The sequence below is a fragment of the Amblyomma americanum genome, chromosome 10 (genome assembly GCF_052857255.1).
Source record: "Amblyomma americanum isolate KBUSLIRL-KWMA chromosome 10, ASM5285725v1, whole genome shotgun sequence".
Lineage (NCBI taxonomy): Eukaryota > Metazoa > Arthropoda > Arachnida > Ixodida > Ixodidae > Amblyomma > Amblyomma americanum.
This window is the reverse complement of record NC_135506.1, coordinates 2,826,883-2,853,860: the sequence shown is the minus strand read 5'-3', so window position 1 is coordinate 2,853,860 and position 26,978 is coordinate 2,826,883. Positions and strand designations below refer to the sequence as shown.

Genomic DNA, 26,978 nt, shown 5'->3' with positions numbered 1-26,978 from the left:
TCATGAAGCCCGTTCACTTACTGATGGGACCGTTGCTCTGCTGCTCTGGCAGCCGCCAGGGGGCCATCAGCACGCTTGCTTGCTAATCGCGGCCCCTCGTCCTCTTTGAGAACCGCGATCGGGGACGCGGTGTCAGCTGTGCCCGCGGATTAAGAGCGGAGTGTTTCTAGTTCGGTACTGAGCGGTGGCAACAAATCAGCCAGTTGAACGCGTCGCCGACTGCACCGAGGTATTTTCGTAACAGCAGACATGTATACGAGTAAGCAGAACCTCGTTCTTACTCACACAAAGAAGGAGACCGGGCCACAACAAGAGATGGTGCCCGGTGCGATGATAAGGCACCACAGGCGCTGTGGTGTCTTGTAATTTTTTTTTGCAATTCGCAAAAAAAAAAAAGCTGGTGTTGCCATCGTTTCAGCACCTTGCTGAGGTGAAGCCGCTCGGGGCAGGGACGAAACTTCGCTATATTGGTACCTTCGCTATAAAGGCACGCCATCGTATCGCGCATTTACTGTATGCAAAGAACGATTATTAAAAGCACAAGCGGTTGATTCTCACTCAAGGCACACAGTAAATCTGACACTCACTGCAAATACAAGCAGACGCCATTTGTTCAAGTACCGGAGCGGTATAATTCTTGAACTGCGTTTGTTACGAAACTACGAATCAGAATCCGGGAATGCTCTGCGGCCAGTTTCCGGAGGTGAGCAGACGCAGGCTGAACTGATGATGAACTGCCGGTGGCCCCTGCAACTTCTGCTTCTCCGCCGTTTCAAGTTTTGAGCAGGCTTTGGAACTTCATCCGAACAGCGCAGGTGCCACAACAGTTAAATTTCGCATTTGAGCAAGTGAGAATGACGATTTTTGAAGGACATCTGCCGTATAGGGAATGTAAAAAGTAGGCTCATCAAAAGAACGCTGGTACTACAGCACCGCCATCAGTACACTGCTGCGTTCCGGTGTTCTAAACACTCGGCAGCTAACCTTGGCAACAACAACCTCGGCAGCCCTTCGCATAATCATCCACAGTCTCGTCAAAGGCGGGGACGACACAAGAGCTTTGAGCTCCGTTTCTGCCACCTCGTAATCCCCTTCCGTCCGACCTTTTTGCAGCATAGGACACAGCCAAGGTTTCAAACCGTGAACTCGTGATTTGACGACGCGCAATATTTCGGGCTTTACTGTCACACTCAACCAATGCCTCCGAAGTCCAAGAGAACAAAATTTCCATTTTCATCAAAAGCTGTACAAAGTACGCAGGACTGCCAGTTGTGTGATTAATTTTTAACACGTTGAGTATACGTATTTACTAATATCATTAGTGCGTGAAATGGATTATACGGTTGAATTTGCAATTCCCCGTGTCAGCATATTTCTATACAGAGACAGGAGCGCCCATGTATTCACCAACTTGCACTCCGTACGTACAGTGTAAGCAACGTGCATGGGAGAGTAGGTGCAGGGTTAGGCTGTCCATGCTCTTGAGGTGTGCTTGGAAGAAGGTGCAGAAAATGATGAAGTGGCAGACGAAAATAGCCTGGATGAATACAGGGCTTCTACGGGAGCTTACCTTTCTGCAGAGAAGCGTAACAAAAACAATGGAAAAGTTGTCTCGCTTCATAATAACCTACTGTATTTCTAATTAAAGCATAGACCGGATTGCCATGGGAAGTTTTCCTTCGCTATGTCAGTTTATTCGCTGTACGTGGTTTGCACATGCATTGATTGCAATGAGGAATAAATTCGAACCATAGTTTGTTTTTCCCATTATGGCCTCAATGTATTTTCCACTTCGGTGTAAGCGGATTCACTTCCGCTGTGCCTGCATACTTCTCCACCTGCTTTGCATTACGGCGCTATACCAGTGCCAGAAAATGCGAGTGACCTCGAGCATTTGGTTTATTGTATATTTCTACTTCCAGTAACGTCTGTGGGTCCTTGCATTCGGGGAAATAATGGCTAGCACCCATAACAGAAACGTTTACGCAATGTGTAGTGCGTGTTGTATGCTAGAGCCTGGGAATTCGTGACGAAAGCCTCCAAATGGCACGGTAAGTACCATTGCAGTTAACTGATATAATGTCGCTCTGCGCTCACTTCCGAAGAACTCGTAAAAGCTCTTTCAAACTCCTCTCTGTGCTCCAGCTAAACAGCAGAAGCCCGAACTCATTCGTATGGGAGACGGTCTCGAAAGAAACATCTTGAAAGACATAAGGGCGCACAGCAAGCACATACAGGAAACACAAAACCACCGCCAACGTACCCTCGCCCTTTAGTGCTTTCCCCTGGCGCCGAGGGCGTCAGTGGAATCGCAAACAAGCGCCTTAACGCTCAGCGGTTCAGACAGCGACGCTTAAAAAGCAGAGCATTTCTCCCGCGACAGCAACGGTGCACAAATGCGTCCGATGGGCAGTCGGCGCGCGCGGGTCCCGCAATCCACTTAGGTGCTGCGGCAAAGCACCCGTCTCGGCGGAAAACGCGGAACGGCAGGAACGGACGCGAGGCAGCGGCGTCGCAGTGGGGGGCAGCAAACAACCACCACTGACTGCCGCTGCGAACTAATCGATCGATCATCGACGCTCCGGGGTGGGGTGAAGGCGGCTTACTGCGCAGAAAGCCGGCATGCACACACACCTGTGTGGAGGCGGGGCTTATTGCTCTCAGAGGCCACGCCCTTTTTCAGCCGGCAAACTCCACCCCGTGCTGGAACCCAGGCCAGCTGCTCCGCTCTCCGCCGCGCTAGTTGCGTGCAATGAGGATCAAAGCTGCAGCTCTCGGTTTGTGGTGCGCTCTGTAAAATGCGACTTCGGTGGATTCTAATCCGTTACTTCGCATAGCTGTTCGCCCCGGTCTCATCCTTTTCTTGCTTCATCTGGGTCCTCCTTTTGCGCACGGAAACTAAGGCCTGGAGGACCCGGTATTAGTACTCGGAATGTTTGAAGCGCAAAGTATTGTGCTTGGGGTGAAAAAATCAACAACAAACAAAAAACGTTATGTCCTCATAAGGAAGTTTTTGTTACTTCTAACGCAGTGCAGCAAACGTAATGTCTTCGAGCTTTTCGTGCAAAAAAAAAAAAAAACGACCAATAAACATGATGCGCTTCGTGTTGCCTGGGAACTCGTAATTCACATTCCAAGTCCACTATCATGCTTATTTTCACCTCGGCGTCGACAAAGTAGCTGCACCGAGAAGGGATCATGGAGCAGAAAACTGGGAACGCATTTTCAAAACCATTTCTCCTGATCAATTGTTTTTCTTATATTATTTCAAGCTGCGTCGTTTCACGTCAGTACTGACGCTTAAGTATGAATTGTCAGCGGCCGACTGCAGTAGCCATGGAGGAAGGAGGTGGGGATTATCAACAGCACGGAAGGAAAGGAATGAATTTCTGAAACAATCGTTACAAAGTTCGGCACCTTGTGAATGATCCTCTGCCTAGCGATAATCGGGTTCTCTTTACATAAACCATTCGAAAGCTGTGAAGATTAAGCCAGTTGTCATGACTTCATGATGCGAACCCTTTCTAGATTCCTTGCTTTGCGAATTTTTGCCAAAGATAGAAAGAAATTAAGCTCCGCAGATATTCCATACATCCATGAGTGCTTGTATCCGCAATGTACCCTGGCCAATCCCCCGCCGTGGGTATGTGACATCAAGCCTGAGGTCATCATCATCATCATACAGTACATGCAACACTGCAAACTGCAAATCACCACACTATCGCGGCAGCATATGCTGAAAACAACCATGAACGTTTATTATGTTCTTCATGTTAGGTTGTTGGTTTAATCCTGGTTTACATTTTTGCATCTTGCGCATATTAATTCGCTTGCGAAATGTAGTGAATAAATATATAAAAACTAAGAGGTCCATATTTTGTACCATGCACAAGATATGCAGAAAATACACCGTGATACTACAAGCTACGCAACCTTGGTTTAAAGGATAATTGCAACTGAATACAATTATGGAATCCGGCGTTCAGTTACCCTCGCCGCACGCTGCACGCAACTTCCCGCTGCCCTGGTACTCTCCTCCCTCTGCTCGGTGCTGCCCTCTCCCCCTCTCGCGGCGTGGGTCCCAGTCGCCGGAGCTGGAGGCAACGCCCCGGGAGTCGTGGCCTGGGCGCGCGTTGTGGTCGGTCCCGCGCCGCTAGAGGGGGCTGCGAGCGCCTTCAGTGCTACGTGCGTGCGTGTTTGTGTGTGTCGGTTGCGCCCGGCTCTGCGGGGTCCTGTGTGCGCGCGCGGCGCACGTAGCATGCTCTACGGAGTGGCGCACTCCGCTACGGTGGTCACCGCTTCTCACCAGACGACGAATCACCACCACCTCCACGTCTGCGGCGCCACTAACGGCAACCGGAGGAACGCCGGCGGGCGCTGCGCACCGACCAGGATTCAGCTGGCGCCGACAAACCAGGTTAGGCGGTGATTCTTCGCAAACTTGCACCCGCTTGATTCAAATGCATCTATTCTCAGTTAGTGCAAGACCCACACCTTGCATTTCCGGGGCTCAAATATGATTAAGGGGGCAAGATTTAGTGTGTGTACATAATACAGATGCGGCAGCAAAGATTATATTGTTATTATTAGGTTTGATGACGTGATGATCGACTGACGCAAGAGGTGAACTGGCTGGCCTTCCTGCACCGTAAAAAATAGGGGAGAAAAAAACGAACACAAAAAGACATGAGGAAGATGTTGCACACATAACAAATGCATTTGCACTAGTAAACGCGACCCCCACCCACATTTTTGCATTTTTTTTTTTTACGAAGCGACTAGTTGGCTGTGGAAAACGAACTTTCTTCCATGATCAAGAGCAGTGACTTCACTAGCGTAATTCGTATACCGCAGCTGTCATCAGGAAAATGTGGCTCTGACTGGTTCTCGTAGCTGTTGCCGTCAGCCTATAGAGCGAAGGCGGAATTGCAAGTCAGCGCATAGGGACAGCAGACAGCTGTGCTACCACATGACTTGTACTCAGAGCGAGCATGCTTGCTCGAAAGTAAGCAAAACTGCAGCGGTGGCAAAAATCGTAGGCCATAATAAAGGAATTCAGGCGCAACTTGCGTGGCACAAACCTGTCTGAGCGCCAGTGCTTTATCTGAAAAAGAAACGGAACCTGAGCTGATGCATCCCTCACCCATTTCTGCGAACACCTTCAACATCCCACCTTGGGTGGATCACTGCACCGCTAGCGAAAAACGCGTCCGTTGATGTCGGACAGATACGCGCGTTGAAAGTCTTCGGTTCTTTTGCACAACTTGTTATTTGAGGCTATTTGTACATTCCTTTTTTCTTCGGTGTGTATAGTATTATATGTCCTATATATTGATGTACTCGGTTTTACTGGGAGCTGGTATGAGAGGATTTTTTTTTTCTTTGTTGTGTTGATGTCTACGCTGCTGCTGTACATCAGGTGACTATAATCGAGATGTACTTAAACACATTTCTAGGCTGGTGCCCATCACATAGTTTCTGTAAGCCTGTAAAAAAGAAAAAGCAAATTGTACGGAACTGAATCGATACGTACCTCCAACAAGAGCATAGCCGTAATTGTTCGATCATATGCGCAAAGAGAACAGGGCCCCTCATGGGCGTAAGCGGAAGATCCCGGAAAAAACCGCCACTTATTTATGGCCTGACAGCGCCATGCTTCGCTCAGGGAGCATATAGCGCTTACACCGTAATCTTTGTCTCGTCGTATAACCTGTTGTGTTATATGGCGATATTTTACTGCATGTGATGGACAAACAAATCAACTAGGAGTACCTATTTGGTCATTCGGACATCGATGTTGACTGATAACAGGTTACCGCACCAAGATAAGACTTCTGTACTGTGTCATGTCTGGTGGTTATGAAAGGTACTATCGGACACGTTGAGCTTCCCAAAGCAGAATGCCGCAATTTCCATTCAGCAATCATGCGTGCTCTAAACACTGCTATGCGATGCAGCGATGCAGTCAGCATCGCTCTAGACACTTGCACTCTCCGCAAGATGAGAAGAGGCTACACAAGCTGAGGCATCACACAAGCCAACACCGGATAACGTATATATATATAACTGGTGTGACGTCACCACGAGCGTGACGTCACCTCCTGCCGTGCTTGTGCGTTGCATACTGTGGATAATGTAGTGATGTCGATACGTTTTACCGCGTCGATGTAGTGTTCTTCAGGTACGGCGCCGGAATGTTCTTAGCGGTGTGGTACGAAGACGGAAGAGGTTTGGTGAGTCAAATTTTGGCTTAGGCATGATGCTTCGATGGCACCACATGAGTGCTTCTCATAAAGACGAAGACGAAATTCAGCATAGAGAGCTTCACGTAATCGCTTTACACAGCAAAGGAGCCTATTACGAGCTGCGTTGACAGGAAGCATCCTGTTTGTCAACGACTGAGGGTAGAGGTGGGCAAGTTACAAGATGCATTCAAGTACGAACCAACTAGCCCGCCTTTCGTTGTTATATTTGTTCTACAAGCACATGTCGCCGGTCCATGACCCTTTAAAATTATCTTCGTCGAAGTATAGGTTTCTAGTTATTGCAGCAAAATGTATTAATAATAGTTCTATTATAGTTAGCTTCAGTTGGAGGCCTATTCCGCCAAAGCGGGGACACAAAAGAACAGCACACGTCAAAAAACAGCATGCGTCAAAACAGCGCACAAAAAACAGCACAACACAAAACAGCACAGGGGAAAAAGGACACTGCGACAAAACGGCGCAGGGAAAAACAACATGGCGACAAAACGGCACAGCTAAAAAACAGCACGCCAGACAAAACGGCACAGCGGCAAGACCGAAAACAGCATCTCGACAGAAGAGCGCGGGGAAAAACAGCACGACTACCAAACAGCACATTGGGGGGGGGGGGGGGGGGGGGGGTGAACTACCACAGCCATAACTGCAAACGGTAAATCACAACACATGCGCCAGCGACTTTCGGAGTTAGCGAGTGCTCGTTTCGTTGGTTCATTAAGGAACAAGGCAGGCTCATTCATCGAGTAACAGCGTTGATATGCTTATTTATCTGTGACGCTAAAGTTGCCACACGGGATAATTTTGTGCACTGGTGGGTAACAGCGTTGCGTGAACGGTGCATTTGGCGGAAGTAGTGGTTAAGTAGTCCTTGCTTGCTTGGCTTCAATGATCTAGTTTCTTTCTGTATTATATGTAAGAAGAATCTGGGAAACAGATAAAGGCTCGGGCATCCGCTCTGCGGTCAAATGTCCCGGGTAGTTTATCTAGCGCTGTTGCCGCGGGGTGTCATGACGCTGGCTGCATATTGCTTGCTGATAATGTGTTTACAAAAGTTCGCGCACATTCGGTGAAAGAATATTCAACGTCCTAGCTATCATTTAAACACATAACAACATTATAGCAAGAAGTCGTTGCGTTTCTATAGTAGTTTATACGATGATGTCAGTAACGCCTCAGGTCAGTATTTTAGTTCGGGCGGCTTTTTTTTTGTTGGTAGTTTTAAATACCCTGAAAGGAAGCCCTGCGGTTGGCGGCCCTTTTTACGAGTATCTACCAGAAATACGCTCAGCCGGTAACCCTTGGCTGAGTAAATGTCTTATACTACTACTACTATCAGAGCTGGAGCCATCCAATCGGTATAATTATGTCCAGCTTTCCTTGCTGTCTATAATGAAGCAAACCATAGAATATTACCAATTCGTTATTCTTGTTATTTTTCCTGCTGGACGCTCCCAATCTCCAAGCCCGATTTGGCAATAAACATCCTGTGAAACGAAATTTGCTGCGTTCATTCTAGAACTCTTGCTTCAGTAGACTCCCACCTGCGTTTGTTAGGTTAAGTGTGTGTTAGGTGTTTCTATTAGTTCCTGAGCAAAAGAGCCAAATTTGGCGAAAATTGATGCCTTAATAAGATTGGCTTGCAAGCGAAAAAAGTATATAGCTTTGGTCAAATGTGGCGAAAATTGATATTTCGAGATAATTCTCTTCGAAGTGAAAAAAAGGACCTCAATATAAAATTACACTCAACAAATGCGCGCTGATGCATGAATTTTTCGGTGAGCAGTGTGACCCATTTCGCAAAGTAAGTAACTGCTGGTCAGCCTCATATACAACCAGTGGGCAGCGTCCTGGTTAAACAACAAACAACCTGAAAATGTCAGCTTGGGCAATCCTGCTGTCTTTAAAAGTGAGCATCGCGTACTGGATATATTGAGTGCATGAAGGTCCCCTAGCTCGCACCAAGCAAAATTGCCGAAGATTCAATTGACGACAGCGAAAGTTTTGAAGAACGAAAACTTCTGGCACACCCAGAGCCCTGTGTCGGGCGTATTGGCCAGAATTCAGCACCAGGATGGTCAACGCGCAGAATCGATGCTTCCAGAACTTCTTCAGCGTTATTTATTCCATTACACGCCATAAAAGAAACCCAATATTTGAGATCGCGATTATTACCGTACCGTGTTCCTTATCATTCCGTGAGACGAGCACTCGCTAACTCCGGAGGCCGCTGCCGCATGTGCTGTGATTTACCGTTTGAGGTTACGGCTGTGATAGTTCACCCCTCCAGCAGCGCTGCACCGTACTCCGATGTGCTGTTTTGTAGTCGTGCTGTTTTTTCCCTGCACTCTTCTTTCGTAGTGCTGCTTTCTAATCATCATCATCATCAACCTGACTACGCCCACTTCAGGGCAAAGGCCTCTTCCATGCATATCGCTCCAATTAACCTTGTCCTGTGTCAGCTGCGCCCACCGTATGCCCACAAAATTCTTAATCTCATCTGCCCACCTAACCTTCTGCCACCCCCTGCTGCGCTTGCCTTCTCTTAGAATCCACTCCGTTACCCTTAAGGACCATCGATAACACTGCCTTCGCATTACATGCCCTGCCCAAGCCCATTTCTTCCTCTTGATTTCAACTAGGACGTCATTAAACCGCGTTTGTTCCCTCACCCATTCTACCCTCTTCCTGTCTCTTAACATTACACATATCATTTTCCTTTCCATAGCTCGCTGCGTTGTCCTTAACTTAAGGTGAACCCTTTTCGTTAGCCTCCACGTTTCTGCCACGTAGGTGAGTACCGGTAAGATAAAGCTGTTGTACACTTTTCTCATGAGGGATATTGGTAGCCTGCTATTCATGATCTGAGAGAACCTGCCATATGCGCTCCACCCCATTCTTATTGTTCTAGTTATTTCCCTCTCATGATGCGGTTCAGCGGCCGGAGCCAGAGATCCTTAGCACCCTCCGTTGTATCACAGACCTCTGACCGCCATTTTGGTCAGTCGCTCTGCAGCCTGTTGGGCCTGATGGTTGAGGGCAAATTGGTTCAGTCATATAGGAGGGATAAGCATATAGCTTGTGTCAAAATGCTCGTATCTGAAGTTCAAAATATGCTGTCAATTCTTGAAAAACGGAGTAATTACTGCCATCCACTTAAGTGCAACCACACGACAAAGAAAATATATACAGAATGCTAATGAGCAATTGCTCCCTTATTTCGATTCTTGCTCTCACATGAAGGGATTCCCGCAAACATTGGACTAATGCCTGTTAATTTTTTTGGCTCTCCAGAAGGTCTTACTGAATTTATGCTTAAGGATTAAGCGCAACCCGCCCGCATGAAGGTGGACTTTACAGCTAGAGCTGTTAAGGAAACATTTCGCCGTTCTGCGGTGTGATCGTAACACCACGCCATGATGATTGGTCAACGCGAAGTGACGTCACGCATGACGTCACTGCAATGTGCCATGGCAACGTACCACACTGAGTGTTCCGAACACAGTGACGTCACAAGTGACAGCATAGAGACATACGCGCTCTGTCAGAAGAAAATTTCACAGGACACCTAATTCCACTATGTGTTGGCAGTGTGATAGCATTACTAGCGGTTGATGCCTTTGCCGGAAGTGACGTCACTTCGGGGGGGGGGCGGTGACGTCATCTGCCTCAAGCCAGTGGGAATGCTCTCTTTTCGTGTAGTCAGATCACTCCAGCCAATGGGCGAAATTTATGACCGACCATGGATTTCGCCCCCAAAGATCTTCTCATTCTATCGTATCAGTAATAATGTATAACTAATATTACGTTCGGCACCGCAAGCAGGTGTCGCTGAATCTCGCGTTACACACAGTGGTAACCTTGCTGGGAACTCTTCTTTTCCCCCTCTCACTCGCACCATGCAATGGCCGTTGATTGTGAGCTCTCGCTCTCTTCTGTACCGCTCAGAACAGTGTGCTATGGGCTTATGCCGTATTTGTGCTGACAATGACAGGCACGGTATACACTAGGGGAAGGTTTAGGCTAAGTAGCAGTAAGTGGTTTTATTAAAATAATAAAAAGGGAGGAAAAGATTTCTGCTAGCCCCAGCATCTGCCATCGATACGGAAGCACCTGAGCTGGGGCAGCGGAAATAAAGGATAGCAGACAGAATGGAGAAATGAAATGAAAGAGGTGAAAAAACAGGAAGAGAGGATAAGGGGGGAGGGGGAGGTAATATGCACAAAAAACTATTCACGCAATAATAAATGTGTCCAGGTTGTGCGCGTGTATTAGTTCGTGATGAAGCAATAAAAACGCGCGCACAGCACTACGTTCACTGCAGCTGGAGTGGGGCGACAAGCTGTTCATAGTCCGAGGTAGCTACACGTGGAGCGTTCGGTCACTGTGCGTAACTACCTGGCCGAGAACAGACGGGACGTCAAGCTCGTCTGTTCGAGGAATGCACAGAGACTCACCAAGGTTCGCTCACGGGTGCGCGCACTGCCCTGCGGCCACAATAGCGTCTCGAGGGAGTCTGGTAGGATGCCCAGCGCCCTGTAGGCCGCGAGCATATCTCGACGAGCATCGGCGAACGCGGCACAGCGAAGGAGCAGGTGCTCCAGTGTCTCCACTGCACCGCATCCGTCACACACATCGCTCGTCTCGATTCGTTGGTCGCTTCATTGTTAAAGGGGGGATCGGCTCTAATTTCTGCTGCTCTCTATCGTCGCGATTCCGTGACGCACCCGTCGTTCCCCGGGCCACACGCAGCCAATGCGCGTCGCTGGCGTAACACACCACGCGACCAGCACGGCTCACGTGACTGTCAAGTGACGTCGCGTGAATAGGTGACAATCGGCGGCAGTGAAGAGCCGTTCGAGTGCGCTTCGCACAGGTGGAGGCTCTTCACTGGACCGCATATCGCGAAAGCAGACAACTGCGCTAGTCAAACCCCTTATAGTGAGAGAAGGTAGTCGAAGAGATATTATTTCAAATACACAATGAAATGAAAACACACTAGACAGACGACCGCTGCACCAAACGAGATTAAATATGCGGCTCCAAAGAAACAATGTACAAGACAAGAGACGAAGAGAAGCTAATTTACGTGATCACTCATCTAATTATAGACTATTGTAATTCAAAGATACAGCAAATGTTAAATGAAAATTTGTACGGGTATGTAACGAGAGAAGTTACTAAACTGCTCCAACATGAGGCTATAGAGGAAATGTGAAGGACTGAATCATTCAGTTAAGTACATGCTACGTAAAACCTTTGCGTTGATCACGGAAGAGTTGCAGAACACTTACACGACTTAGCAGCCTTGCACGTACAGAAGGTGTAATTTTGAAACGCTCGAGCAGGTGAGCTTGTAGCATACTGATAGCTTTTTTCTTGCCGGTAAAAGAAAGTTGCAAAGAAAAAACTCTACAGAATAAAATTCTGCAGTATTGTTTATTTGTGAGACACTCATGACATAAATAAATTATGCTCAAGCAGTAGGATAACACATAAACAAAAGGGGGCGTGGCATTGTCAATCTCCTCGCACAATAGATTGACACGCAGTGCATAACGCGGGACCCATGAATCCGGAGCCACCGACGGTATCTGACGTTGACTCGCAAACCTCTCACCAAATCCCCGTCCTTGGTAAATCCTGCATTCTCGCCACCTCGTTCATCGCTACAGACTCATTGCATATTCGAAGTCCAGTTAGGCACATCAAGATGCATTTCGTTTTCTACCGAGCGAAGACTAAGTGCGTCACCTTGCTCGGAGAAGCAAAAAACCGCACCTAACAAATACTCGTAGAGGATATCGTGAAGGCAGCTCGCATCTAATCATCAGCTTCTCAGTGTCGGCAAAATGTTTAGGGAAATCCCCCATGTTGGAGTAGATTTGCAATCTAAGGGAGTAATTACTCATTTTACATCCCCCCAAGAGCGGTCAAGCGGCTACAGAATGAGTAATTACTCCCTTATCACAAATCTACTCCACCTTGGGGGATTCCCCTAAACACTTGAACACTGTTCCCACTTCGAGCCCTATACTAGCCGCCCCGGTTAGCTCAGCGGGTAGAACGACTGCTCCGGTGAAGCGGTGGTCCCGGGTTCGAACCCCGGACCATGAAGAATTTTTCTTTAACTACGAACTTTCTGAAAAAGCTGTACAACTTTCTTTTGTAGCCGCTTGGTTGCGCTTCGGTGGACGCAAAATGAGTAATTACTACATCAGCTTCTGAGTGTGTATGCCATAATGCGATCTCTGCCGCGCCAGTGATAGAATGCCAAATGAACAAAGTTCCCTTCGACTACTGTCCACCGAGGGATTAATAACTCGGTCGCTCTTGAAGCTGATGGAGGTGAGATTGACAGCATAAAAGTGCCCAGCGAAAGCCGTGAATAAAAGCTGGCTCACAAGGCGGCAGTTGAGAGGCTTCTAGTTCAAGTGGGTTACGATTAATCTCTCGGCTTAGGGAAAGGGAGACGGAACCATCCACGTCAAGCCGAGCCAAGCCAAGCGCTCGACGCGCATACGGACTATGGAGCCCTCAGGGTCCGAGGGCGCGTCTAATGAAGTGCTCCTCTCGGATCGAGGGGGCGGTTCAATCGGTAGTCATTACGTTTTTGGGGAGTGGAAAAGCCCTGCTCCATATATTCCCCCTCGATGTTCTAGCGGCGGCAGAGCACGGCAGCAGAAAAGGAAGGGGGCGACCGGTGGCCCGGAAAGCGACCACAATGGGACTGCGGGCATGGTGGCGGCGAACGTCGGGGGTGGGGAGGCTGAGGGCAGGCAACTACAAACAGCCGGTACGTCGGTCTCTTCTCGATGTGGGGAGAGCTCCCGCTGAGTTTGGCGTCCGCGACAGGGCAGAGCACGGTTCGCCTACTGTGCCTAGTTTGCTTTGACAGTGTTTTGCTGGATGTTCGAATCGCTAGATGTCACGGGGCAGCCAGGCGGAAGGAAGGATGGGAGCAACAAAAAAAAAATGGAGAGAATGGGGTGCTGCCCGTACGAGCAAGCGAGAGGGCGCGATCCGGGTCTCAGTGGGTGCACTCACGGACGAGGAAGCACGGAACAGCATGCCCCTGCTTCCCCTCAATCTTCCCTCTTTTCGGGCTTCCATTGTGGTCGCAGCCGCGGCGCGGGACTGTCGTCTGCTGGGGCGCAGACGACGACCGACAGACATGGCCGACGGTGGCCGGTCGCTGTTGTGCCGCGGTTCCTGAACTCGCGTCATCGTGCTTCGAGAGGGCGACGTAAGCGAGGAGGCGGCGGCTCTGGTCAGTCGGGCACGAAGCGTGGAGAAAAACCCGCGCTGTCAGTCATCGGCTATTCTTTCTATTGTGTGTTTTTTTCTTTATTCCTCCCCGAAGTTCCGCGTCATGGCATGTGGTTCGATGGGTCCGACCTTCCGGAACGTTGCCCTTGGAAGGTCAAGAAAGTGTTCCAAATAGATGGGATTGTGCGCGGGGGAAGTGGGTATAAGCGTCTCTGCAAGTCAGCGGCCGTGCTTTTCTGTTCATGATAAAGAAAATAGGTAGAAAGAAAAAGAACAAAAACTTGAAAGAAAGGTCAGTTTTGAAGAGGATCGAGATTTGAATTTAGATTTGCGACGTCATTTCTCGCTAACCAGCGTGCGCCGAAAATGCAGGAAGGCTGAAAGAAGAACGAAAGCGAACAAGCCCAGAGCTGGGAAGTGGCGCAAGTGAATAAAAATGGCTGGGCATTGAAAAACGACTGGAGTTCACTGCGGTACCGAAAAGACCGACGTGGGTTTAGGTTAGAGTGGGAGACCTTGGCGAGCTAAGTTTATTTATCTCTTTTTTTTTGCTTTGAAGTGCGTTCGCTCTTATTGAACACAGCTGAAACTCCTTTAAGTCACCTAGGAGGTGTGCTACACCTGGACGGAGTATTTTCTTCGGCGGAAGCTGACGCTGATGGCGAAATGAGACCAGATTACCCTTCAACACGCTGTCCCTGACGCAAGGAAATGTGACCACATGCAGAAAGCCACGCATAACGTGCATGTATTCCTTCTGGTGATCTGTTCACGCATCGAGAATGATAAAAGAGAAGACCGAAAAACCTGCACTTGGAATCGACTAGTTCTTGCGGTTGCCTGCACTAAGCAACTGAGTTTGAAGGTACTAGCTAACGTCTCACATTTGGCCTCGCGCACAAATGCTTCCTTAGGAAGAGGTCAAATCGAATGAGTCAGAAGTGGTTTATGATTTCCAGCGGCACAGATGACAGCTAGTCTTTTTCTCGCTTTCGGTGAACTGAGGACCAGGTCCGTGTGATTAGCGTAACTCTCTTGTATCGAAACAAACAAACAATCCAAACCGGGCAACTAAGGGCCACGCTATGCGGCTAGCTGTCCAAGTGCACACTTGACGCGTGAGTGACCGCTGTCGACAAGCCTCGCGTTGATGCCACAGGTCGGGTAGCCGAGCCACTCGCCCTTGAAACATCTCAACCAGTGTACTTGCGCGTGCGCCAACAAAAAACGCCGTCACACGATCAAGCTCCGAGCCCCCAGCTGCACCAACCTTGGCCTCAAGGAACCCACTCCCGAGCTTAGCTGCCGAACCAGCAACACGCGTCGTGGAAGAGGGCTGGGAGGGCGAGGGGGGTTGCGCCAAAAGTGGAGCGCACAGTGGCAGAACCCCGGTCTGTCGAGGGCTCACGCGGACCCCCCATAAGGAGAAAGAGGGAAGGGAATAGAGAGAGAATGGCAGCCGATCGCCATTGACTCTTCGGGGTTCGACGGCTCAATCGCTCAGCAAGCGCTGGCGATGTTCCCGCTGCTCTTCTGCGGAGGGCAGAAAAAGACTACGCCGCGAAGGCAAAATGCGCACAAACACATACAAGAAGGAAAGCGGGCCCGACTGTGGAGTGCATGGCTGTTTGCTCAGCTCCTGGGCGGGTCTAATGAGGGCTCTTCACACGCCCACGGCGGCGCCCCACAATCGCCACGGGGAGCCCCCGCTGCGCAGACGCGCTCGCACAACGGGGGCTTTACTTCGAACCGTGTGCATGCACGCGCACTCGAGGAAGTAAAACTCTGCAGCGCAACGGAGGCTGCCCCGCGCCCAGGCAGCCGCGATGCATAGTGCACTGCTCTCTAGAACGAGTAGGAACTGATCTTTTAAAAAGTGCAGGCCACTCGGTACTTTACGAATGCACATTGATTCGTCACGTTGTGAACTAAATATATAAAGAATCAGCGTGAACTGACGTTTCTGACTTCCAAGCGTCGTCTGTTGGTGGCGTGGGGAGCAGACTACCACTTTGACAACATGGGCTCTGATGCGTATTTATTGCTTAACTAGCTCGGCGGAATTACCCTGATTCTAGAAAAAAAAAAGAAAAGAAAAGGAAGATGCAGCAGCAAGACGCGTGAGAAATGCATGAAAGAAGTTTCTTCTGTCGACAGCCACGAACCTATACTCATCTCTGTTGGCCTTCCATCTTAAAAAAAAGTCTCATTGCACGCCTGCTTGTCGCGGACGTTTGGCACCAAGTGGCTTAACACAATTTTGCTGTACACTCAGCTAACTGTCCACAGTGAGCAAGTATTCGACACTCTTCTGATCCGTTGACGTCGTCTGTGTGGCTTTCGGGGCGCTGCATGCTTTTAGAGTGCACGCTAGGGGACACAGATGTAGCCACGCATACACACGACGCATACAACGGCGCATTCACAAAGCGATGCCGCACGCGGCGAGCACTCTCGGCAAGGACGACTCGGAGAGACTCGAAAGAAAAGCGGGGACGAGGTGCGCTGGAGGGGACTCGAATGGAGCCGTTTTTCAGCTGACACGGGTGGAAACGTGCGGCTGGACTGCCCCTCGCGAGTGCGCAGAATGGGAAGCATGTGCTCGAAAAGCGGTCGCGGAGGGCGTGACCGCTCTTTTTGTGGAAGAAAGAGCCGCCAACGAGCCGCGAAGCGCTGCGTTTGTGCAAATGTGCAACGCAGAGGAGGGAGGACCTCGGATCGATGTCACCGTGCGTATACGAGACGGAACACGTAGTCTGTATGGTGATGAATTTGGCACCGTCGGGAAGTAAGTTAGTTGCTGGCTTAAAAAGAGGCGATCACGTTCTTTGACAGAACGAGCTGCGAACGAGGTCTTTGTCGGCTATAAGGCTACTAATAGTCAATCGAGCAGAGAGTTACTCGAAAATGCGCGGCAGTATGCTGAAGAGCAGTTTCACCAATTACACACAAAATATGCACTAAACTGCTACATATGCAGCAACGTTAAACGTGCAGTTCGTTCAAGTTAAATTCAGCAGCTGAAGCATATGGTGTTGCGGATTCAAATGGCTTGCAAAGCACCCTTTATAGAGAAAACCATTTCCTATGAAAGGAATTTTGACAATTGTGCACCGTTCAGACACAAAGTGATGCTGAAATTGGAAGACGAGTGAAGTGCGCCTCAGCGCAGTACAGATGCACAAAATATGACACGTCAAGCTAGCAACGCCCAGTTGTGATTTGCGGGGCCTGAGTACTTTGGCAAAGGCCGCGCGCGTGTTCCGCTAAAAGAGCTCCCCCCCCCCCCCTCCTTCTTTTCCCCTTACAAAATGGGTCCGTTGTTTCCCGCGAGGCCGAGTCTCGTCGGTTGAGCCAACACAGCTAAATGTTGGTTGCACTGCACGCACGAATGCTGTGTGGCGGAGCCGCCGCGCGTCGGGACGGGGTAACACTACGCCAGCCTTTCACAGCAACGCTGGATGACACGGCGCTGATATGCGTGGCTATGGCGCTTTGCTGCCCAGGAACAACTGAAGCGGATTAGATTACTGACCGCAGAGGCCTCGCTCCTCTGCGCATCCTCTCCGCATTCTTGCCAACCGCGGTGGCAGCCGTTATTATAACGCCTCTTGATACTCTGCCCATACTCAGCGGGGCCAAACATAGTAATGTGGCAACGACGATGTCTCAGATTACTTAATTCTAACCTGCACCACCACAGCCGCTATTGCCATAAAACTGAAACTTACGGACATACATTTTGAACGTCAAGGTGCCGCAAAGTTTAACAAAGAAAATTGACGATGGTTTAGCTTTGGTTAAAACCTGGAGTGACGCGATAGCTGCAGCTGGTCGAGTGGAACTCGCTCAGCCGAATCGCAAAGTCAGTCTTTCGCCGCTCCGTTTCGCTGGGCGTTCCTTCTTCATCTTCGTCACGCTTGACATGGCGCATGCGCACAACTGTGGCAGCTCGGTTTCGCCGGCGCGCGGCGCCGCCATCGCCACTCCGAAGGCTCGAAATGTTACCGTAATGTAGCTATCGTTACAAAAAAAAAAAAACTCACAGATAAAGTTACCGCTTTGTAACGCGACATTCAGGAACTGCTGTTCGTGGTAGTTGATATAACATTGTTTATTCAAAATTATTCGTCCTCTTCAGTAGCAGAGTGCGCGTGACATCACTACGTTGTCACTCTTGGCGTCACTGCGTTCGACACCACAGCGTGGTGCATCGCCATGAGGTCGTGCATGCCGCACAGTCAACGTAGAGCGGTGCGCCTGACTCGCTATTCCACTTCTTGGCGTTACGCCAAGGGCTCATAACCGGGAAACGTGCCGTTAACAGCTGCAGGTGTAAAATATGTCCTTTACATAGATTTCGACCATCGTTGAAGGAGTAAGTCGTCGATATTGTATCATATTTTTGTGCAACCGTCCTTGTCAGTACCATGATGACATCAGAGAGGGTTAAGACCACTTCTACTCCGGACTTTATCTCCCTAACTAGGTTTCATAACTGAAGCGATTAATGAGCGCAGGCACACCTAGCTGACTCACAACAGAGCAAAAAAAAAATAATAGAATGAACCTAAAAGAAATCAATCGGTAATGAAAAAGGTTAAAGGTGTTTTTTTTTTTTTGCAATCGCGCCAAAACCGAAACAAGAGGCAGTAGTCACGCAGGGTAGAAATGAGACAGTCGCAGTGATTAATGGAAGTAACCGATATATTCCGCTATACTGTGCGCGAGGTCATTGTCGATGTAAAATTGATCCGAAGCCTTCCACTACTACGCTGTAATGAATAGTCCACAGTGCATGCAGCTTTGCGGCTTACGCAGGCAGCCAGTCAGATTGTAGCGGACTGCAAATACGAGGTGACGAATCGTACACAGTTGATCTAAGCGACGCCGTCCACATTTAGTGCATGCAAGAGCTTGGCAACCTCGCAACAACTCACGTAAGAAACGAGGAAGGGGAATGGGTGATGAGGTGCGTTTGAGTGGAAAGTGCTCAATAGGCGCCAAACTGATTGCGCCCTGTCTTGTCGCTAAACGGGACCGTTTAGAAACATAGCGAACAAAAATAAAAATAGAGCGCTCGGCTTCACAGCTTTCGAATCAATTAGCGCGAGAAGTGCGACAGCGCAAGGGGGCGCGACCGGTGCGCAGAACACCAAGGTAGCAATACGGAGAGAGAGAGCTCAAGGAGAGGATGGTGGAGAGAGGCCTCCTTTCTCTGTCTGAGCAGCTGGCGCGCATGCTCGGGGGGCGGGCAAACAGGGAAGCCCGCCTCCTCGCCTTCCTTCGGCTTCTCTCTCTCTCTCTGCTGCTTCTCATCGGATTCGGTGGCTCGGGATAGCTGTTCCTCTCTGCCCATCCTTCTCCCCATGAAGCCCAGCTTCCTCTTGTCTCCGTTGCGAACGGGTATTCGCTACGCACGAATGCGACCGCTTATTTACCGTGCTAAATGGTGCTTGCTGGGCGTGCCGCTGCGCGGGTCTCGCTACAAACGTTTTCGCGATCTTTTTTTTTCTTTCAGCGCTTGCTAAAGTATATGCCTGAAGCTGCTAATCATGGTTATCTATTAGTCTTGTCTCTATCTCATCAATTTCTCGCTTGTCGTCTCTGCCCTCTCTATCTCTCCCTCCGTTTCCCTTCCCACGTGTAGAGTAGCACACTGGGCGTCGGCTAGTTAACCTCCCTGCCTTTCCGTTCATTTCTATCTCTCCCTCTCTTCCCGAGAGTGGTGCCCCAGAGAGGTTTAAAACGCATCTGGGGCGCCCGGGATCAACACTGAGTTGCGAGCTAGGGGATAGGGAACTCTGCTGGAATAACGCCGTCGCGGCTGGCCAAGACAAATAACTGGTGCTCTTCGTGAAATGGTTCCGTTAGTCTGTCAATGTTTCGGTTTCCAATGAACTTCGGATGAGGAAATGTAACAACTTCTGCACTAGAAGTGCAGAACAGTGGGAGAATAAATGGCAAAATTTCATTTGAAAGTGGTTTAACTAGATTACTGATTGCTCTCGTAAAAGCGCTTAAACGTAAGTACAGTAAATTACCAATTACATCTAAGAAAGAGGGGTGACATTGCATAAAAGTTACTTCCCAAAAGTAATGAAATTATCTTCAAATACATTTTCTTTTTTTGATTTGACGTATACATGCAAGTACTCAAGTGGCAGCACCCGGTAGGATTTAAAGTTTCCTAATTCATTCCACTTCAGGAGCAACTAAGCTTCAAAGTGGGAGTCAACAATTTTGTCCCGCAAAATTACTGAAGCATTGCGGGCACAAAGAGCAGTTCTCCATTTCAATAAAGGTAATTCTGACAGTGATTAATTACCTTTCTTAGAAATTAGTGCCCCCAAAAAATTCATCACGTGATGAAAAAATAATTATTTAGATTACACGTTACAAGAATAAACAAATAAATTACCTTATAGGAGATTAATTAATGCCACAATTGAACTGGAGTTGGGATAAAAGTCAAATTTAATATTAGGCTGAGTGGAAGCAAAGGTGGGGTTTTGGACGACTTCTGAAGGGGGCTGTTGGGAGAGGGAGCTGGCCCTCCAATATTCGCGATGTGTTTCTCAAACTTTTTTATTTCTTGTTTCTTAAATCTTTTAACAGACTTTTCAGCAGGGTGGGCATACTGTATACACGAGAAGAAATGCTGGAAACAACACAATTCCAGGATGCTTCAGTAAAAAGGAAATTCGCAAAAATCAAGAACAGGAACGCAAAAAACAACGCAAAATTAGGAATGCAACACAAATATATTATACAGTGCAAAAATATAAGGGAATTAAAAATTGGTTTCAAACATTTTTAGTAAAGTTTCTGTTACTGCGTCATTAGTGAGATTGCTCCAGCCTGTAATCGCTTAGGTGAAATAAGAATACTTATAGGAGTTAATTCGTGCTTTAATGATGCTATTGTAAAATCGTACGTTGTCTTCTGTTATATCCAGAGGACTACAATGTAATGTTGGGTGTGTTAATATTATATTGACTTTTGATTTCAAAAACGAAAAATGCGGTTCCTGTGAGAGATTCGAAGCAAACCACTTTGATTAAGATGAGTGATAGATATGCGACCATATGTGTTATAAATAAAACGAACTACTTTATTTTGTACTCTCTCTAATTTAGTAGTGTAGACGGCATATTCTGACATCGGGCGGATAATGATGTTTTATGTGAGGAAACGTACACTGGTTGGGGCGAGCTTCAAACCACGTCGAAGGAAAAATAATTTGCGTAGGGGGTCAGCTGTGGCGTTATCAGTGTGTTCTGGCCAGGAGAGGCTATTGCAGATCCGAAGCCCTAAGTATTCGTAGCTGTTTACTTCAGCAAGAAAATTATTGTTAGCAGAATAATTAAATAGGAGAGGCTCTCAGTATATATAGCATTAATCTTTGCATATAACACACAATCATCAGCGTACAATCTGAGAGGAACGGAGATATAGAAACAATGTCGTTAATAAAAATTAAAAAAGAAGCCACACGAGAACGGACCCTTGGGGGATGCCAGAATCTTCAGGTACTGGGGAAAAAGAAGAATTACTTAATGCCACAAACTGGTCACGGTTTATTAGATAAGCTGCAATCCATGTGTGTCGTTCGTAATTTTTCTTAATACATTACCTAGCTTGTGAAGAAGTTTATTATGCGAAAGTTTGTCAAATTCTTTTTTAAAATCCATAAATGCAGCGTAAGTCTGTTTACCTTCATCTATTGTCTGTGCAAAATCATGTATGGTTTGAACTAGCTGAGTGTTGGTAGAGTATCTTCGTCTAAATCCATGCTGTGCGTCAGTTAGGAACTAATTTTGATCGAGAAATTCAGCTATATGTTTTTGAATAATGTGTCCTACAGTTTTGCACGCTGTTGATGTTAATGATATCAGGCGGAAATTTTGAATAGATGATCTGTCTCCAGTTTTATGAATTGGATTAATTCTGGCCTGTCTCCAGTGATCCGGTAATGAGCCTTCATTTAATGACCTGTCAAACAAGATGCAAAGTATTTTGAACACCACTCTGCATAATGATGCAGGAACGCATTGGGAATGCCATCTGGCCCCGGAGTTTTTTTTTTTTTTTACATCAATCTTCAACAGTAGGCTTAGAATACCTGCCTCGGAAATCACAACATCAGGAACTGAAGATAAATACGTGGAATAGCTACGAAGAGATCCGTCATCTTGTGTATATACAGATTTGAAATAAATGTTAAAAGCGATGCACACCAAAGCACCATCACACTCACACTTTTCATTTATCGTAAATGTGACATTTGATTGTCATTTTGGCGTTATTTGTCCCCAGAATTTCTCGGGAGATATTTTAGTGAAGGAAGGTAGCTGCGGAGAATAATACTTTTCCTTGTCACGTGTAATCTTCTCCTTTAGTTTTTCCGATTGTTCATCAATGCTTAATCGAAAACAGCTTCCTACTCTCAATCTTTTTTTCAATCTAACTAGTTTGCGTTGCGAGAGTAAAGTCTTTCGTGTGATACACGGGTTACATATTGGAGACTTTTTTTTTTCTTTTAGTAATTTTCGGAACACAGTGCCCAATGCGCTCAAAAACAACATTTAAAAAAAAAAACCACAGGCCATTCACACTGCAATTAAATTTTCTGAAGGTGTCATAATGAAGGTCTATCATATCAATGAATTCATGGTTTGCTCGAGAGAAATTAGGAAAAAAAATTGACAGTATCTTCGCTGTCAAATTTTTCGTTCATCAAGGTCAGTACGGCTGCTTGGTGAACAGAAATGCCAGTCATTACATTGCATTCTACTCTTTTTTGACAGCATCATTTATAAAAAATAAATCAAGAATTGAACATGAGTCACTGTGAACTTTTGTAAAGTCTTTTACTACCTGTAACAGGTTAAATTCAATGGAAATATCCAGCGAAGTTTGTTCAATAAGGTTAGCAGGACACAAAAAAGTAGACCAGTGTGCGTTGGGTAAATTTACAGTTCGCTGCAAATATCCTTTCAGGCTTATTAGCAGATCGTTGAAGGAGTTAGGTGGCCTAAACACGACTTCGAGAATATAACAAAACACTGTTTTTGTAAAATTTACAAAATTTCCCTTCTACGTTGTCAATAGTAAACCAGTCATCCTGAAGATCTGCAATGAAGATTTGAATTATATAGATACACCTCCGCCCCTTCCATCTCTGTCCTCACGAAGCACTCTGTAATTTTCTGGACCAAATCCAGCATCAAATACTTTCCTACTTAGCCAAGTTTCGATGAGCGCAGTGATTTCTATGTTATGCGTAAGAGACAGACCCTCAAGTTGCGTAGCTTTATTGCTAACAATACTTCGACAATTGGCATTTAATTGGCTGAACATTTTCTACTAAACTTTATTCGGTCATTAATTCGTTTGAAGCGAAAGCTTAACTATGCTAGGTTTGCCGCGTTGCCGGTTGGTCTTCAAGTGAGTCAGGGGTCAAGTGTGGTTATAGTACTTATCATATGTGTGGTCCGCCACGGTGTCGTACCACTTGACCTTTGACCTTTCTATTCGCCGGTAGAGGGCGGCAGAATAGGCCGCATCGTTCATTGGGTGACCAACCTCTCGCGATCAACCATTAATTTAACTGCCACCTGTCAGGGTGGCAGGGTGGGCGCGCTGCCTGTTCAGTGTTCGGAACGCACTCAACGTTAGAGACGCCAAGCCGCGCCTGCCTGCCTGCCCGATACACCACAGCTTTCGCTCTCTAGCCAGATTAAGCAGTAGTTAAACCGCAGCTAATTTTTTAGCAATACTGTAGCGCTTGTCCCTTTTTCGATCCCATTCGAATACATTACTATCAACAACTAGTTTATTAAATACCAATTTGACTTCAGCTCCGTCTGCCTTCTCTTGTGAGCACATTTGCCCCAGTTTCTTGCTAACCTCACGAATTGAGCTGGAAAAGTCTTCTGCCACAGAAAATTCCGATTATTTCAGTCTTGAGCATGACTGTAATAGATTTTTTTTTTCTGTGGTCATGAACCTTTATTATTACTGGGCGCCTGTGTCCTTTGCTCTTGTTTCTCAATCTGTGGCACCTTTCAATGCTGCTAACTTCAACTGCTAATTTTTCTTTATATAGTTCTTTCCTTAATGTGTTCTGGAGACTTGACAGCAGTTTCATTGTACTCCTCCTCCAAACCGTAAACGATAAAGTTAATTCTCTCTCTAGCTTCTGTTTTCCAAATCAAGAATATTTTTGAGCATGTATGACTTGTCGTTATCAAGCTGAGTTAATGCTTCTTTTAGATTACTAGCTTCATCGTAAGCTCTGATAACTTCGCTTCTAGGTTGGTAATGCGCTCAGTTAGGCTGCCAATTTATCCTCAAGCGTACTCTGCTTTTCAAGAATTTTGTTTACAGAGGCAGCCATCATGGTTTGGCCAGAAAGTAGCTAAGCAACATTCCTGTGTTGGACCTGGATTAGATTCGATGTCACCGCATACTAACAGATCCCTTGGGAACGAACAAACATCAGATAAAAAGTTCGCAATACATAGTGGGCATGGCATCAGCACCAAAAAGCGGTTATCGCTGCGAAAGAATTTAGTAGGCATGTAAGCACAAACCTGGACAACAAAACAGAAAAGGTCGGTGAACATTGTTTCCAACGCGGTGCTGCCAAGCCCACTTTCTAGCAAGCCAAGCCAACTCTTCCCGTTAAGAAATAAAAAGGGTACGGGTGGTTTCATCTTCGGCGATATCACGTCAGTGGGAAATTAATCTCTACCGCACCTCCTCGTGGAAGTGGTTCCAACCGGCCGACTACACCGTACTACACCGTAGTACGGTCCGAACTACACCGTAGAGTGCGCGACAAAAATATGCCTTATTTTATTATACTGTATTTTCTCCACAAACGCGGGAGAGCAGTGAGGCCTAGTAACACTGCCAGAGGATAGTACAAGAGAACGTTGTTATCTTCTGTACGAATATATCCGTTTCGATGATTGGTCAGTCAGCCGATTAATGAATCGAAGGCAGTAATCTGATTCGTTCGTGCTAAAGAATCACGAGAGAAAAAAAATACCCTACAAAAATCTTTTTAAGGGTATTTTTAAAGGTATCATCAGCGTAGTCAGGCTGATGATGATGATCTGTACCCATTCGGCTCGCAGCTGCTGAAGGCGACTTCTAACGTAGCTGAAGTTGTGGAGAGAGTTTATTTTATTCATTTATTTATTTATTTACAGATACTGCGACCTAGTACAGATCATAGTAGGGTGGGAAAAATACAAGCATATAAACACTCAAATTCATAACATTTGCAGGCACTTTTCAAACATCAATAAAGAATTATGATTAATCTCGCTATTAAGTTTATTCCATTCAGTAATTGTCCTCGGAAAAAAAAGAATATTTAAAGTTGTTATTTCGCGCTTTCAAAGGGGTTATTGTTAGTGCATGCCTTTGTCTCGTGTTATAACCTGAGGAGTAAGCAAAATAATTAGAAGTATTAACTTTATAATGACTTTATATTCTTCACAACCACTACAGAACAAAAAAAAAAGAACACTGAGTCATTCGCGCTTTGCGCCGTATACTTCGTTGGTGCCCTTCACTGAGAGCAGAGGAAAGGAAACATTTGGTTGGAGCAGTGAAGGGTTTTTTTTTTGACATCGCGAAGAGTGGGTATATTAACGCGACAAAACTACATGGGCCCCAATAGGCTCTATGCACTTTAATATTGTTGTTCGTCAAAACAGCGAATTTCCATTTTATAATGGCGTAAAATTGAAAATGTCCTGTCCCGAGTTGTCCTTTTTCCCGGCACAGGACTAACTTCTGCGAGGGTAATGACACGCTGACGAAGACGGTAAGCGTTGATGGAAAGGAACGCTCGATGTGTGCCGTTTTTAATGTTTGCAAAGAAAGAAACAGCGCTAACCAGTGGTGTCTGGTGTCTGCAGCAGAACCTGCACCGCAGCAGTGCCTGCTTGGAGTTTTCGGCGAAACTTTGTCTCATGCTGAGTCCAGTTCCGAGAATAAGAAAAGGTCGCTTGTGGCTTAAACGGTCCCTTCTTTCGGAAGTTCTAGAATAAAAAAAAAAGAGAGCAAAATAGAGCCTAAGGTTCCAACCAGGCTGCTGCCGCTTGGTTTTTGTTGCTTGGTTTCCTCAAAGACAGCGGCAGTGGAAGTAGGTGACACACAGACCTGATGCTGCTCAAGGTCAGCAGATTGTACTGGAAAGGGAAGGGGAGAAAACAAGAAAAAATAAAGAAACAACGGACAGAGCCGCTGTCCCACCTCGGACAAACTGCCAAGCCCCGAGGCTGCCCCCCAAACAGCGCAGCAACAACAACAAAGGGAGGGAGACCCGGCCGAAGGCAAGACAGAAACAAAACGCATTCCTCCCCGGCGGTCCAGATGTTCGCGCTCTGCCTCGACTCCGGAGTGCACGGGACCCCGGCGTTTTTGCCACCACTTGCCGCTCCTTCGCTGGATGAAGGAAGCAGAGGCTCTTTTTCCGCGAACGATGGGTCGAGGAGAGAGTGAGAGGAGAGAGAGAGAGGCGCCCATTAGCAGCGGTGCTCGTCGCGGCCCGGAGGAGGGAAGGAAATGCCTACCAGGCCGGGGGCTTCAGCACGGGTTTTTGTCGTCGTGGTGGGGTCGACGGCGGCAGACCGAGTGCCGCTCGCTTTCGAGGGCGAGAGGGAGCGAAAGACTCCCAACTCTCCTCTTCTCCAGACTAGAGTTTGAAGAAACCACTGCACCGAGAGCGCGAGGGAATCACTGCAGCTCTTCTGCCGAGGCACTCCAGTAAGGTGGCTGGCGGCATGTGTAGTCGCAGGAGAGGAGGATGCTGTTCGTGTCGGTTCATTCGGATGGTGCTCTGCTGACGCTGCAGTTGTCTCCAGACAGGCTGCTGAGCAGATCGCGCAGCCTTGAGCAGAATGGAGCGTGGCATCCGAAGAGCTGAGAGACAGTCTGCGGCGGTTCACGGTGCGGATTTCCAGGCGTAGACATTTAGGATGGACCAGGTGACCGTCCTCTTTCCCGTTGGCCTACTGTGGAGAAAAGGCAGGCTCTGGTAGCCGTGTGCTAAGCCTTTTACGAATCGGAGCGCTCATCATTCTGCTCCGTGGCTTCTTCAGCGTGACTGCGTCAATCACTTCGTTGTCTGTGCATCTATTGGAGTGGATTCTGAGAATGCGGTGATTTTCGCAGACCTCGCTTATAAGGTGGCTGGTTTTCTACGACCTACGCGGAAATGTGTGTGGAACGAACGACTGAGATAACAGTGCATTGGAAAAGATTCGGCACAGCTGCAGGAACGACGCAAGCAGCGTCGTGAAACGCACTCAGTGCTGTTTGAAGTCGCCCAGCGTTTATCACCAGGAAGAGAAACATGTCTGTAACCGAATACTCCAGGACTACGTAAGAGGAGATGAAAGATATTCCTTGCCCATAACCGGAACC

At 47.4% G+C, this 26,978-nt stretch overlaps 1 protein-coding gene across 2 annotated transcripts in view; it reads left to right on the top strand.

Moving 5' to 3' along the window:
- The first annotated feature begins 4,117 nt into the window (after positions 1-4,117).
- eya (eya transcriptional coactivator and phosphatase 2) overlaps positions 4,118-26,978 on the top strand; it is a 100,208-nt gene continuing 77,347 nt past the window's right edge. Inside the window, exon 1 of one of the 2 annotated variants that reach the window (XM_077641275.1) lies at positions 4,118-4,417. In XM_077641275.1, the coding sequence (XP_077497401.1) occupies positions 4,259-4,417 (159 nt within the window). In that variant the 5' untranslated portion in view covers positions 4,118-4,258. The remainder of the gene's footprint in view (positions 4,418-26,978) is intronic. The other variant, XM_077641276.1, reaches the window with a different exon arrangement.